This window comes from Plecotus auritus (genome assembly GCF_963455305.1).
Source record: "Plecotus auritus genome assembly, chromosome: 5".
NCBI classification, from domain to species: Eukaryota; Metazoa; Chordata; class Mammalia; order Chiroptera; family Vespertilionidae; genus Plecotus; species Plecotus auritus.
In genome coordinates this window covers 158,950,940-158,966,263 of record NC_137776.1, presented here as the reverse complement: position 1 = coordinate 158,966,263, position 15,324 = coordinate 158,950,940, and the positions used below count along the sequence as shown (strand labels likewise).

The 15,324-nt window shown below is 48.7% G+C and overlaps 1 protein-coding gene across 1 annotated transcript in view; it reads left to right on the top strand.

Moving 5' to 3' along the window:
- The window catches only part of GABBR2 (gamma-aminobutyric acid type B receptor subunit 2), a 339,710-nt gene that overhangs the window by 265,448 nt on the left and 58,938 nt on the right, over positions 1–15,324 (top strand). Inside the window, exon 12 of the mRNA XM_080668601.1 lies at positions 9,064–9,171. Coding sequence (XP_080524727.1) covers positions 9,064–9,171 — 108 coding nt within the window. The remainder of the gene's footprint in view (positions 1–9,063; positions 9,172–15,324) is intronic.

The window sequence follows — 15,324 nt, the reverse complement described above, 5'->3', positions numbered from 1 at the left end:
ACCCAGTCCTCACCACCCCTGAGGATTCATTTATTTGCAGTCAGGGCTGTTTCAGTGGCTCCACAGAGGAGAGCCACATTCATGACTATGGGGAAAAGACATCGATTAACGACTCTGGATTGAATTGGGTCAGCACAGATGTGTGCATGGGTCCTTTCTTTAATAATTCCCAATATTGCTCAGGAAGGGGAACGGACAGCTCTTGAGTCTGGAGCCCAAACATCAGGACCCAATAGGTGTAATTTGGGTTGTGCTCCACATGCTGTTCCAGGGGTTGGATCCCTTATTTCACTTGCTATCTTGGTCTCTGTTCTCTCCAGGCCTAAGTGGCTGCTCCAGTGAACTCCCACCAAGGGGGAGAAGGAGGAAGGAGCAGCAAACACAGATTTCAATCAACAGCCCAGGTTTCACTCCCACCTCCTACACTTACTAGCTCCATCCGTGGCAAGTGACATAGCATCTCTGTGCCTTGGTGTTGTCGTCTGTAAAATGAGTGTAACAAGCACAGAATCACTGTGTGGGCCAAATGAGCTGGTTTAGACAAGCTGCCTAGAACATGGGGTGACTGTGGAAGTGGGGAGGGGAGGAGGGAAAAGGGGTAGGCATCTTTGTCCCCGTCACAGTACAGTTTCCTGGAGCCCCACTCTGTGCTCTGTGGGAAATCTTATAGGACAAAGGACAAGTGGACCATGACGCCAGCTTCAGATGTAGAGCAGTGTAAGTCACAGTTCAGTCCCTTCTGCTGCCATATGAATGTCACTCTTTTTCTTTTTTTAGTGTTCAGCATAGAAACTAAACACAAAGATAAGCCATGAACATCACCTCAGGAAGAAACCTATGACAGTCACAAGTCGATGCCTCTCTAGGGGCTGTGCTTCTGCTCGGAAGAGCCATTATAACTTGGACAGGGGGTGGCTGATGTGAGAGTGCGCACACGCGCACGCGCGCGTGCACACACACACACACACACACACAGCTACTGCTGGGGAAGCAGTTCCACTTAGTTCCCATCCCCCACTCCTTCTGACCCTTTCCGAAATCTTCCCAGCCTGGTTTCAGCAAGTCTTGCAAATAGCTCCAGCTACACTGTGCTGTCTCCCTGGACACTGTGTGGGTAGTGGAATCACCATAGCAACATGGACCCTGTGGGCACATAGCTGCCTATGAGGATAGTGCTGGGTGTGAGCCAGAGCCCAGGTGCCAGGGGCAGGGGGTTGGGAAGGCCCCATCACAGCTTACACACTGACCTGGCTCAGGAATCCCAGCCCCTGGCAGCCCAGAGAATGAGCATGGTGGGTAGGGAAGAGGAAAGGCACCCATCCTCCTTATAGAGTCTTAAGCAGAAAACCAGAAGGAATGTGGAGGGTGAGGGGGGCCTCTGCAGTGAGGATGAGAAGACTCAGGTGGGCTTGGATTCCAGCAAGCACAGGTCTCGACAGCCTTGGGCGCTCCCAGAATATTCGTGGCGATGGTGTCATGTGAATGCCCCAAACCCCTGCCTTCATGAGATTCAGCACTCTCAGCCGTGATTTACCTAGGCCAGCTTGCCACCAGGTGCAGCCTTTCCTTCAAATCCCCACATCTGCCTGACAAGGCCAGGTTTACTGTTCCCACTTTATAGGAGAGAAAACCAGAACTCTGTTTTCCGTGGCCAAATGGCAGAATTGAAGTTTGGAACTAGCTTTGTGGGACTATAAAGACATCTGAGATCTTTCATTCATCTTTTTTTAAGAAATATTTTTTTAAAAAAAAGCTGGTTTATACCAGGAGAAACAGATCAGCTGAATTCTTAGGGTTGTGGTCAACATATATCACAACCAAAATTTTTGTCCATTCAGATTTTTTTAAATTGAGATATAACTTATATATCATAAAAATTCACCCTTTTAAGGTGTTCAATTCAGGAGTTTTAGTGTATTTTTTATGCATCCCCAAAGTATATCAGAGTGACTCGCACATAAGAGAGTTGCAGTCAGACTGCTTGCATTCAAAGCCCAACTGCACTACTTCCCAGCTGTGTGTTGAATTTACTTAACATCTCTGAACCTTAGTTTATTCCTCTCTATAGTGGGAATAATAATAGGGTTGTGAGGATTAAATGAGATAGTGTATGGAAAGCAATTAGTGTCTGCCACATAATAAGATTCAGTAAATGTTAGCCATGGTCACATGAATGAATGAGTGAATGAATGATGGGATTATGTTCATGTCTGGCCAGCACTGAGAGAGGCACTGATAAGGCAGAGTAAACTTGGGGTGAAGAAGAGGCTGGACAGTGGGGTTGGTGCTGGTCAATTGGGTGTAGGTATAGTCATGGCAACTTGGGGCTTTATGTGGTCTTGCTCTGCTAGAACAATCACCTGAATTGTTTCCCCAGGAAGGCTTTGCTGTACTCCAACCATAGAGGGCATTTTCTGTGTGGGTCTTACTTAAAGGATCTTGGGCAAGACATAGACACACACCTGGACTGCCTTGGGACACACACCAAATCTCTCCACCACCCTTGCCCCAGGAGGACAAGGCAGGCCCTAGAGACCCCAGGCCGAAGCCAGGTCTTTCAGCTCCAGGGTACATGCTTTCTCCTGACTTTATACAAAACAGATGTCTGGGGCTTGCTTTTGGACAGTCTGGGTCTTCCTTCTTGCCCTCTCACTAGTGATTGCCTCGGGTGAGCAGACAGAATGCAACAGAAGGCCCTTTTCAGGACCTTGGACAGCAGGAAAGCACTGCCCCCAGCATCCTGCCAGCTACCAGGGCTTCATCCCCTGCTGCCTGACTTCCTGACCTGGGGCCCACATACCTCTGTGGTAACAGGAGGCCCAGAGCATAGCAGCCCATCATCTGTCAGAGCAGACCTACCAGAGAGGCTGTGTGTCCATTTTCCTGCTTATCCCCAAAAGAGCAATGAAAGCCCTGCTCTCTGCCAGGCAGCCCTTCCCAAAATCAATTGAACAAGCAGCTGAGCTGAAATTGTTCCGGGCATAGATTTTTCCTTCCATTTGGAGATATGCTCTAATTGTTTTTTTTTTTTTCCTTTTTCATAGTTGAGACTGAGATGGTATTGCCTGCCTTAAGTTCTTTACCCCCACGCCATGGATGTATGTGTTCAAGGCAGTGTGCAGAGGGGCCCAAGTATTTTATGGCTGAGGAGACAAAAGGAAATATGTTAACATCAGAAGAGGAAATACGTTTAAGACTTTGGGAGAAAAAAATGAAGTAGCTGTTTATCTTGGGTTGATGAATCAGGAGAGACTTGTAGCAGAGGCAACATATTAGAAACGGAATCATTAGAGCTCCTTAGAATCTTCTAGTTTATTTGGCATCATGGAGCTACACAAAAGGGAGAGATAAAATAAAACCTCCCTCAGTGCAGTAAATGTCCCTACAACACCATGATAGGGGGTCCTCCAAGCTCTGCTTAAATATGTGAAGTGACAGGGAGCTCAGTACCTCACAGATAACATATTTCATTTGGGTGGAAGGGACCAAATGAATTGAGAACCCTATGCCAAATAATAGCATGTACTCAGCCTCTGTTGCAGTTGATTGCTTCAATTCCCTCTGTGGTCTTTCTGCATGTACTTGGTCAGCTCGACTTGCACATTTCTGGTGACAAAGAGTTAATTACTTCTTTATCTGTGCTGCCCAGCCTGATCACCCCTCAGTGCTGGCTAAAGGCAGGCAAAGCAGGCTCTGCCTCTCAGAAGCACTGTCTCTCATGGGAGTGGCAGACAGGTCATCATGTAGATGTCATCTCAGTGTGACCAGCACAGCAGAAACATGTGTGAGGGCAGAAGTCACAAGGAAGAGGCAGCCATGACCTCCCTACAAGGTCTGGGAGGGCTTCTCAGAGGAGGTGGCTCATGATTTAGATTTTAGAGGGCAAATGAAAATGTGTGAAGGAGATAAAAAGAATGGCATTCTGAGTGGAAGAAATAGCTGGTGCCATGCCTGACGGCGTGAGCCTGGGTGGCCCATGGGGAACATTTATGCAGCATGGAATTGCTTGGGTGTGAAGTGCCATGTGGGGAGTGACAGGAGAGGTATCCGGGTGGTTGGGGCTGCACCCTGCTAAGTATCTGGAGTTTAATCTGAAGACTTGCTGGGGCTGTGAAGGGTTTAATCCTGGAGAGACCTGCTTATATTTGCATTGGATGGATGAGCAGGAGGTGAGGGCAGAGGTAGGAGACGCTAGCTGGCGGCACCTGCATGGTCCAGTGAGTATTGATAAGGAACACAAGAACAAAAATCAGACATCGATTAAGAACCTCAGCATCTAACCCTCTCAGCCAAGCTATGAAGTCAGAGGCATTATTGTTATCTCCACTTCACAGATGAGGAAATCAAGGCTCCAAGAAGTTACAGGATCTGCCCAGGTTCACATAGATAGCAAGTGACAAAGCCATGATTAAACCCATGTCAGTCTGACTCCAGAGCACTGCTGACTAATGTGGATAGCACCATGGGAACAGAGAGAGGGGGTACTGACAAGAGACATGGGAGTAAGATGGCATGGCCCTGGCAGAAGACAGAGCCTACCCGCTGGTTCACATAAAGAGAGGTGTGGGTGGGGTTAAGGAAGCAAACATGGGTGTGGAGGCCCTGAGAGACCACTCCTAGGCCTGAAGGGAACCTGGAGAGGACTGGAGCCATGGGAGGAGCCAGCTACAGCCAGAGAAACAGTGCGGACACAGTGGCTGCAGGGAGCACATGCCCCATCTTCTCTCCTGGCACCTTTCAGTTTCCTGGTGGGCCTTCAGATCCAGCCAGAAACCAGAGGGCAAGGGAACCCAGAAGTTGCTAACTTGGGATTCTACCTCTGAGAGCACAGAGAAGGCAAATGACAGGACTTGGGTGGGGGAGACAGGAGATGGGCTTGGGGAATGCCTAAAAGAAAGAGTCAGGGGAGATTCCTGGGAGACTTCCAGATCCCTAACATGGGTGACAGGTGGATAATGGCACTGCTCCCTGAGTTGGGAAGAAATGGAGCTGCTCAGGGGAAGCTAATGGGCTCAGCTTTGGCTGTGAGTGTGAAGGTTTTATGGGACAGCTAAGTGTTACCTAAGTCTCCAGTGACAGGGACATATACCTGTCTGGAGCTCAGAAGAAAGATAGGAACTGGGAAAGAGGTAAGGGTATTGTCAGCACAAAAGTGATTGAAGCCTGAAAGTGGGGGGTGATAACCCAAAGAGAGCCCTTAAATCGGCAGGTCTGAGCCCTAGGGTCCAGTGGAGCCCTAGGGTCCACTCCCATCTTAAAGAGGGTGAGAGGAAAATAATACATCCCTTTTGCAGGGGCCTAACCAATGCTGACCCTGAGCAGAGCCAGCCTGGGGTGGGAAGCTCTGTGGGGGTCCCACGATCCTACTTTCAGGGTCTTTCCTCTAGTGTGTTTTCATCACTGTCTGAAGAGCTGTCTCCAAATGGGACATGAACCCACTGGGATCTTCTTGAGGAAGAATATATTTCAGCTTGTATTTACTTTTTGTGTAGAAAAAAAAATGAAAGCAATTAAGCTTTACTAATATTTAATACTTGAACTGAACTGGGGCCCGGCTCAGTGGGTGTGTCTAGTGGTCTTTATGCAGGAACTCTCCGGAGAATGGAGTGTTAGTCAATCCATCACACCGGAGAGTGATAGGGCATAGTGTTGACAACCCCCAAGACAACCTCCAGCTCAGTAATTCACTAGAAGGATTCAGCATTAGTGATACTCAGCAATGATTTATTACATCGAAAGACCATAAAGAAAAATCAGCAAAGGGAAAATGTTCAGGGGATGAAGACCGGGGAAAACCAGGTGCAAGCTTCCAAGAGCCTCTCCCAGTGGATTCACATAGGATGTGCTTAATTCCCCAGCAACAAATTGTGACAACACGTGAAATGTTGTCTACCAGGGAAGCTCACTAGACACCCAGTCCCCTCAGGGTTATTATCGGGGGTGGGTGCCTAGCACAGACCAAAATCCCAGACTCCCAGAGGGAAAGCAGGTGTGTCACATAGGCCAGGTTGTTTGCACAAACAGTTCAGGCACAGAGTCACTCTGATCATTGAGGGGATGGTGGGAACCCTACCCAAATCCAGGTTCACAGACAGCAGCTTAAGGGCCAGCCTTGCCAGCAGGCCTGCCTGCAACTCTTTTCTGCCCAGTACAGTCTGTGGCAAGATATTGCAGTTCCAGATGCCAGCTTCAATTTATATGATTGAGTTTTAGCTAACTTAACTCGTTTACTATCTATCATTGAGTCTTAATGAATTTAGCCCTCACAAAATAGACAAGTGGCCTGAAAATGATTCTTTAAAAAGAACATGCATAAGTCAAGCAAATATAATGCTAAGCACATTGGAGTGACACTTCTACCTGAAACAGATCTTTTTCAGCCACATGATGAGGTTAAAATGATGCTATTATTTCATCCTTGACCATCCTTTTAAAATTTCCATGTTCCGTGTATGTTCATGTTGAAAACTGTTTTTTTCTGGTAGGAGAACATGATCAAAATGTATGAAAGCCATTGGTCTTAACAATGGCAACCGATTTGCTTTGGAAGTGTGTTGAAATCACCCAGGATAGGGTCCTCAGGCTGGTCAGCCACCTGGTGTGTCCTGTGCCTTTGACAGCTGACTCCTGGGCATAAATGAACCTGATTTGGGTCAAGGAGACTCCGTTTGGGGAGGAGGGAGCACAGTGTAGGGGAGGGAGGGCTTCACTGGGACCAGGCGCTGAGCTCCAGGCTCAGCTCTGGCGGAACTGTGTGGTGTAAATGACAGAAACATCTTAAACGCTATCTCAGCTTCCTCACCGGCAGAGTGGTTTCCTCACTTAACTGACAGCTCCAAAAGCATCACCCTGGTTTTTGTTGTTGTTTTGTTTGTTTGTTTTTATCATATGTACTTAGCCTCTGGCCTAATAATACAGTCTTTGACTTGTAGTGGTTTAGACTTAGGATTTTTCAACTTGCAAAAATGATTCCCATTCAGAAGAGACCTAATCTGAATTTTGAATTTTGATCTTTTTCTGGACTAACGATATATGGCACATTATTCTCTCACTAGAGGCCCGGGGCACAAATCCGTGCATAGGCGGGGTCCAGCCAGCATGCCCGGATTTGGGCTGATTGGGGCCAGGCCGGTCCGGGGGAGGGGATGCAGGAGGTTGGCCGGCCAGCCCCACCCCCAATCTGGCTGGTTGGCTGGCTGCAGTGCACATCATAGTGACCGGTCATTCCGGTCATTCCAATCATTCTGGTCGCTTGGCTTTTATATATATAGATGATGCTGAGCAGCAGAAGTGAGATAATGGAAGTGTTCTGAGCGCTTCAAGGTATGCTAGGCTAAGTTAGAATGGTCGGTAGGTTAGGTGTATTAAATGTATTCTCACTTACAGTGGGTTTATTGGGACATAACCCCATTACATAAGAGGAGAAACACCTGTACTTACTCAATGAACATAAGAAGGAATGAACAAATGAATGAACGAGATGATCTTTAAGATCTAATAGACTAGGCATTTATGATCTAGTCATTGAATGAGCTCAGGTCTAAATTTGCAATAATTGGCTCCTTCCCCTCTTTGTTTACTTTCCTTGCATAGTAGCATTATAATATTGGTGATATTATGGCCATCCTATGCCTTCTCTAAAGGACTGATTCATTCTTGCCTGTCTGGTTTCTCCTTGTTTTTGAAATTAAAAAAAAAAAAGGTAAGTGCCCACCTGTACATTGTCAGCATTCATATCTCACATGTCCATGTTTCTGAAAAATAACTGTAATGCTGTCATCCTTTCTGGACTTAGAGGGTTCAGCGTTGCAGTCTACCCAGCTTGTTCCTATTTTCACAAATAAAGTAGAAAGGGGAAATGCTTTGTCTCTGAAAAGCTGGAGAGCCAAGTTTCCAGAAAGGCAGAATTAAGGGACTCCATGAAGGGACTTAGCTGGAATATTTCTGGGACTTCCTGCACATGCTGACAGCATATTGGGTTGGGCAAATCTTCTGTGTCCAGTTCCTCTGGACACCAAGGGCCTGATCTGTCTGGTCTAGCCTGGCTGCCTCTCTTACCACATCCACCTTCTTGCTGTGTTCAGCTGAGGCAGGTGAGGACTTTTCAGAGGAAATTTAGCTCAACAGAGCTGAGGAAAGGCAGAGGAAAAACCAAAGCCTAGAACTAGAGTTCACAGAGCAGACAGCTTTTTTGTCCCAGTGAGCAGAAGGCCCCAGTGGCACACAGCCCGGGGCTGGGCACAGCCTGGAGCTAAGCGAGTGTCCTGGGTATTGGAGGGTGTCCAGTCCAGCTGATGAGGATGAAGTCTGAAGAGGCTGGCCATGATGGCAGGGCAGGCAGGGAATGGGCATTCAGGAAGCACCCAAACCTAATAGATGGTGACTGGCCCTTCACAACCTACAGGGATCTGGTGCACAATGTGTCCTCCAGGGCCAACTCTAGCCAAGTCCTGCCTTTTTCTACCAAAGTGCTGGGTTTGCTGACCACTGGAGAAGGCCCATCGCAGGCTCATTCACCTACCCAGGCTTAGCCCCTGTGGCTCAGTTACTTCCTCCACCCACTGCCCAAAACACAGGACCCACAGAAGAGGTTCTGGGGCCACTTGGTCTCCTGTAGATTCAAGTGAAGAGACAGAGAAGGCAGCAATTATGTTCCTTTCTGCAGGTCTGTCTCCCCACATGGAAGGCACTCAAGGAAGAAAGGAAAGAGGAAAGGACAGAGGGCTGTCCTGGGGCTCTCAGTGGTCCCTCAGTGGTCCCTCAGCGGTCCTGGGGCCTTTCATGCCTCTCTCTGTGGCTGGCTTCCTTGGGGCTTAATCGGAGGCAGGATTTGAATCTCAAATGCCTCAGTGCCCAGGGCCCTGGATCCAGCAAGTGGCTGATAGAACTAAATGTCTATCAAATTGAAATTCGATTGAAAGACTGTTGATATTAGTAAAACTCTATGAAATGTAGAGTTGTCTGTTCCCATCATCTAGAGTCCCCTTTTTGGGAAACTCTTATAAGTGATGGGGTTGGTCCACCTAAGAGATGTTAATGCTTGTGTTTTCTCATGGCCTCTAGGTCAGGACCTGGATTCTCACCGTGGGCTACACAACCGCCTTCGGGGCAATGTTTGCAAAGACATGGAGGGTCCACGCCATCTTCAAAAATGTGAAAATGAAGAAGAAGGTAATCACTCCTTCTGTTTCAGGGTGTCTGCACTGTCCAGTTAGCATTTACTTAACAAATATTTATTAAGCATCTACTATGTGCCAGGCACTAGACTATTTGCTGGGAATTCAAGATAAACACAATCCCTGCCCCACCCCACCCCATTTACACCTTCAGTCACTTGGGAAAAGCAGACAGTTAACAAAGGGTTGCCCATGCACAGTGATAAGGGCTGATCAGGGACATATGTGGGGCGGGGTGCTGGGGTACAAGCACTCAGGGAAGGCTTCATGTAGTAAGTGTCACCTTGCTGAGGCTGGAGGGTGAGTGGGGATTAGCCAGACAGAGGCTGGCGAGTCTTCGAGCTCTATAGAGGGAATAGTGCACAGAGGCCTGGGGAGGGGAAGGTGTATTCTTGTTGCTGAAAGAGGCTCAATGTGGCTAGGGCACGGAATTCGTGGGGACAGGGTATAAGAAGAGGCTCTGGGGGAAGGCAGAAATCATGGTAAGGAATCTGAACTTTAATTTTTGGGCACTGGGATCCCTTAAAAGAAAGGAGTGACACAGGGCAGGGACCTGGTTTAATCATTCCATGTTCAAAGAGGCCCTTGGAAGACATGAGTTCTCTCTTCATGTGGGTGGAAAGCATTTGTCACCAGCATGCTGACTAAGCTTGATTCTTACAATGTCAGACAGAAACTTTCTCCACCACTGTCCCTTTAACTCTTCCAGTGGTGCTGTTCCTCCCTTGTTCCTAGATAAAATTTGGGGCAAGTCTCATGACTTTGAAGGTCCTCTGTCAGCAACTGATATGTGGAGTCCATCATAATATCCAAAATTTCAAACTGCATTCAAAGGCACAGCTTCTCCCTCCCCAGCTCAGCCCTGTGGCAGGCCTGCCACCTGCCCTGGGAGAGGGGGTGCAGGTGGGCTGTTTTTCTCTTTTACCAGCTCATTCCCAAGGTTTCTGAATCCTCCAGAGTTGGATCTTGGAATAGTAGAAGGGGCAGGAATGACCTTACTTGCCAGTAGCTGACATTGGGCTTGCTGGGCCTTTAGACTCTCTGGGTGTCTTTGTGGGTTGTCCAAAGGCCCCATTACTGGGACTTTCTCTCCAGCAGTGCCCTTGTCATGGGTGAAGTGCTCTGCCAGTTGACCATTGTGGCTTCTTCTTCCACCCTGAGCATCTGGTGGTTCCCCCACTCCTGGGCTCAGCTCACCCTCCAGCTTCTCTTGTTCAGCGCCACACAGCACTCCCTTGCCCTGTGAGCCACTTCTGCTGTGAAAGAGGCACTCACAAATCCTTCACTCTTATAATCTCAAGGATTTTGGATTGATCCCACTGTAACAGACGCTCCCCTTTTTTGTCTCCTCCCCCCACCTCAAGGGCAGCTGGCTAGCCTGTCATCCCCTTCCATAGGCTTGTCAGGCATCAGTTCATTGGGTGCCCCCCCCAGCCAGGCTGCAAGAACCCCTATCAGTCAAGCCCCCTGAGTGCTCTTCTTAAAGCCTCTCTCTTGATTTGAGGTCAAGGAGGAACTATCCCCACCCCTTACCCGCTCACCTTTGGGGAGGGAGGTCTCAGAACATCGTGACACCACTTTACAAAAATCCTCTTCTTGATTCAACCCCACCCAAACCTGCCCCCCCCCTCTCTCTCTCTCTCTCTCTCTCACACACACACACACACACACACACACACACACACACACTTACTTCTTAAACCCCTGACGTGGGTATAACCTGTTTACAGACATCTCCCCTGCATTGTGGTCTCATCCCACTTTGGAACGTGGTGCCTGTTGTTCCGATTCTTCACCGCAAGCTTGCGTTTGCCATCTGGTTACTGGGTTATGAGCCCTGGCACCTGGGACAGACAGCAGGTGTGCCCAATGCAGTGGGGCCAGCAAGCAAAGTAGGAGACTGGGTGTCTACTCCCTGCTTCACTACTGACCTGCCGTGGGACTTCAGGCAAATCTCTTCATGTTTCAGAGCCTCTATGTCCTTATCTATAAAACGGGGACATGTTGACATGACATTGTTTCCTGAGCTGTGATTCTGCCTGGCGCCCAGTGGCACCTCTTGCTGGTCATCCTCACTACTCACCTCTTCCACTGCCAGCACTACCTTAAGAGCAGCTCTCCAGATTGGGAGGTGAAAGGGGGTAATCCTCCCTTCTCTGTCCCCTGCCCCTTAGAAAAGCTGCAGGCTGCATTTAGAGGGAGGAAAGAGCCCCACTTCACGTGCTCACCTGTAGGGTCCCTTCCTTCCTTTCCAACACTTGTGTAAGATGAGAATCCTGGTTAGCCACCCTTGTCAGCCCTGGCTGCACATTACAATCAAACGGGAGCTTTGGAAAGCTACAAGAAGTAAGCCAGCCCAGGCCAGCTGAAACCAAATTCTAGGGCTGGGGCTGAGCATCAGGAGTTTTGGGATTGTCCTAAGTGATACTAATATACAGATCAAAGCTACACAGAGTGAGGGCTGGACTGGGCAGAGCAGCATCAGCAGCATCTAGGAGCTTATTAGAAATGCAAATTCTCAGTTCCACACCCTCCCTCCCCTGCCCCAGCCCTGGGAATCCTGGTTGGAGTCCAGGAGCATGTTTCTCACCAGCCCTTCCCAGGACGCTGATGCAAGCCAAAGTTTGAGAGGCACCTAGGAACTTCCTGAGCCTTCCTGCTCTGTGGCTCTGGTTAGAGAGAGGCTCTGCCACTAGGAGAGCTCCATCCTAGCTTTGAAGAATCACAGTGTTGATTCCTCTGTGCCAACATGTGATTCATCCATATTGTGATCTATAATAAAGACAAGCCTTTATGTTCCATTACTCATGTGATCGGTGAGCAAGAACACTGATTGTCTGGTAACAATTGACAAAACATGTCAAGAAGTCTATAGGAGTTGAGTTGTCTGAAAGCTCCCCAGAGGCAGATCTGTGATGTGGCCACACCCTGTTGCATTGCCTGAGCCCAGGGGAACCTGCTGCACCCCTGGGAGTCTGGGCACCTGAGAGCTCCAGCTGGTGGTGGGCCCAGGGGTCTTGTCTGAGAAACTGCAAAAGGCTCTGAGTACAGATTTGGTCACCAGTTGTGTCTATTGTGCAGATGATTAAGGCCAGATGAACACACCACTCCGTCATGAGAAACTCTTGCTCTAGGTTTCCTAGTTATTCCAGGGGCAGGTTTGCAGTGCCTCGTTTACAAACCAAATTAGAGGAGGTTAAAGGTGGGAAAGAGAAATTTGTCTCATAATCGGAAACTCAAGTCTGGGAACCAGACTGTTTTGAAAGGGTTGTGGTAGTTGCAGGTCAAAACTGGGATTGAATTCTCCATGATTTTCTTCTATATGGCCAAGATGGGTGTTTATTGTTTAGTTTCATTGTATTTTTTTTTTTTAGTTTAGACTTTTTTTTATTAAAATGGGCCCCTTAATTTTTTTTAATGACATATATACTAGATTTACAGAAATTTGTAAATGCAATCATACACTTTTTTTATATAGTCTTTTTATCTTTTTTTTTTCTTTCCCTGGCTTCCACCTCCTTCTCCTTCCATCTACAATGGCATGCCCTCCCCAAATGCACATACATAAACTCCACCCAAATGGCTAGATTTTTTTAAGACATTAAAGGAAAAGAAGCCTATTGACATGTGGTGACTTAATGCTCCCAAATTCAGTATTTTTACAGCATTTACTCTTTTGTCTAAGGGCCAATCATAAACTCTTGAATTGAGAAGCCTTATTGCAGTCTTTATTCTGCCTCTTACTAGAGCCGAACTGAAATGTTGAGATGAGGGCAGTAACTCACAGATGAGATCTTCTCCTGTGGGCAGAGGGGTTTTTTTTTTTGTTGTTGTTGTCTTTTTTTTTTTTTAGGGCAAAGAATGTTCACTACAAATATGACTTGACTAGAGGCCTGGTGCATAAATTCATGCATGGGTGGGGTCCAGCTGACCCACCTCAATGGGGGCCAGTGAGGGCTGGGCTGGCCCTGCCCCCAATCGGGGTTGGGGGGCCGATTGGGACCCTGATTGGGCCAGTTGGCCACTGCAGTGCATGTCATAGTGACGGGTCGTACTGGTTATTCTGGCATTTTGGTCGCTTGGCTTTTATATATATATATATAGATTCTGTTGCCATCAGTAATATAAGGACATCCACTCAGGTCTTTATCCAGGCTCAGCTTGAGGAAAATTCCAAGAGAAGACTTTGAACAGCTTCACTAAAGCATCAGCCATCTGAATGACACAGGAAGGCAGGGCCACTGTGTTGCACAACCCTGGGGGACACCATTCACACTGTATTCCCCCTGGAATGGTGTCCCTGAAACTAGACAATGAGTTGGCCCTAGAGAAGTCAAGTCTGAATCAGTCAGAGTATCTGAAGGTTTTTGAAGAAGTAAAGAAATGCCTTTTTAGGAAACCAAGAGTCAGCTGCTTCTTCTGTAAAGAGCCAGAAAGTAACTATGTCAGGCTTTGCAGGCCATACGGTCTCTGTTGCAACCACTCAACTCTGCTGTTGTAGAATAAAAGCAGCGATATCCATATGTGAATGGAGAAGGCTGTGTTCAAATAGAACTTTATTTATATTTATAAAAACAAGCAGTGGGCCATGTTTGTAGTTTGCTAATCCCTCTTCTAACAACAGTGGGACATGACATCCTATCTAATAAAAGAGTAATACGCAAATTGACCATCACTTCAAGACACAAGATGTGGTCAAAGATGGCTGCCCCCAGGTGGACACAAGATGGCTGCCACAAGATGGCTGGCAGGGGAGGGCAGTTGTGGGCAGTTGGGGGTGACCAGGCCAGCAAGGGAGGGCAGTTGGGGGGGACCCAGGCCTGCAGGGGAGGGCAGTTGGGGGGGACCAGGCCTGCAGTGGAGGGCAGTTGGGGGGGACCAGGCCTTCAGGGGAGGGCAGTTGTGGGTGATCAGGTAAGCAGGGAGGGCAGTTAGGGGTGACTGGGCTGGCAGAGAAGGGCAGTTAGGGGAGACCAGGTCAGCAGGAGAGGTCAGTTGGGGGGAAACAGGCCTGCAGGGGAGGGCAGTTAGGGGTGACCGGGCCAGCAGGGGAGGGCAGTTGGGGGGGACCCAGGTCTGCAGGGGAGCGCTTTGGGGGGGACCAGGCCTGCAGTGGAGGAAAGTTGTGGGGGGACTCAGGCCTGCAGGGGAGGGCAGTTGTGGGAGATTAGGCCAGCAGGAAGGGCAGTTAGGGGTAACCGGGCCAGCAGAGGAGGGCAGTTGGGGGAGACCAGGCCAGCAGGGGAGGGCAGTTGGGGGGGACCAGGCCTGCAGGGGAGGGCAGTTGGGGCGGGGGGCAGGCCTACAGGAGAGGGCAGTTAGTGGTGACCAGGCCAGCAGGGGAGGGCAGTTAGGGGTGACTGGGCCAGCAGAGGAGGGCAGTTGGGGGCGACCAGGCCTGCAGGGGAGGACAGTTAGGGGCGACCAGACCAGCAGGGGAGGGCAGTTAGGGGTGACCAGGCTGGCAGGGGAAGGCAGTTAGGGGCAATTGGGCTGGCCCGGGAGCAGTTAGGCATCAATCAGGCTGTCAGTGGAGTTCTTAGGGGGTAATCAGGCTGGCAGGCAGAAGTGGTCAGGGGCAATCAGGCAGAGGCAGGCAAGCGGTTGAGAGCCAGCAGTCCTGGATTGTGAGAGGGATGTCCAACCGCCCGTTTAGGCCCAATCCCAGTTGGATTTCATGCACCAGGCCTCTAGTGTAATAATAATAGCTGACATCTGTTGAACAGTAACTGTAAGCAAAGCTCTAGTAATCTAATGTGGTTTGTGTAGTTATCATGCCCATTTTGTAGGTGAGGAAACTGGCTCAGAGAGATTAAGAAACTTACTCAAGATCATATAGTTAGTTGTAAGATGAAACTCAGATCTGGTTCCAGAGCCTGGTGCTTACTCATTCCTCGGTGCCTGTGCTCCCATCTCTCAGTCAGTGAGGATGGAGCACTTGTAACTTACTGGACTCAGAGAGAGAAAGGAGCATGATAGCATCAATGTGCAGTGATATAACAGAGAGAAGAGGAAGCTGAAGAATAAGGAAGTCAGGGAAGCTGAGGGGAGACTTGAGAGTTGGCCTTGCCTAATGTGAGGATTCTTTGGTGCTCAGGCTTTGTATGGTCAGGTCAGTGCTATTTTTAAATTTAAAAATTTAGATCTC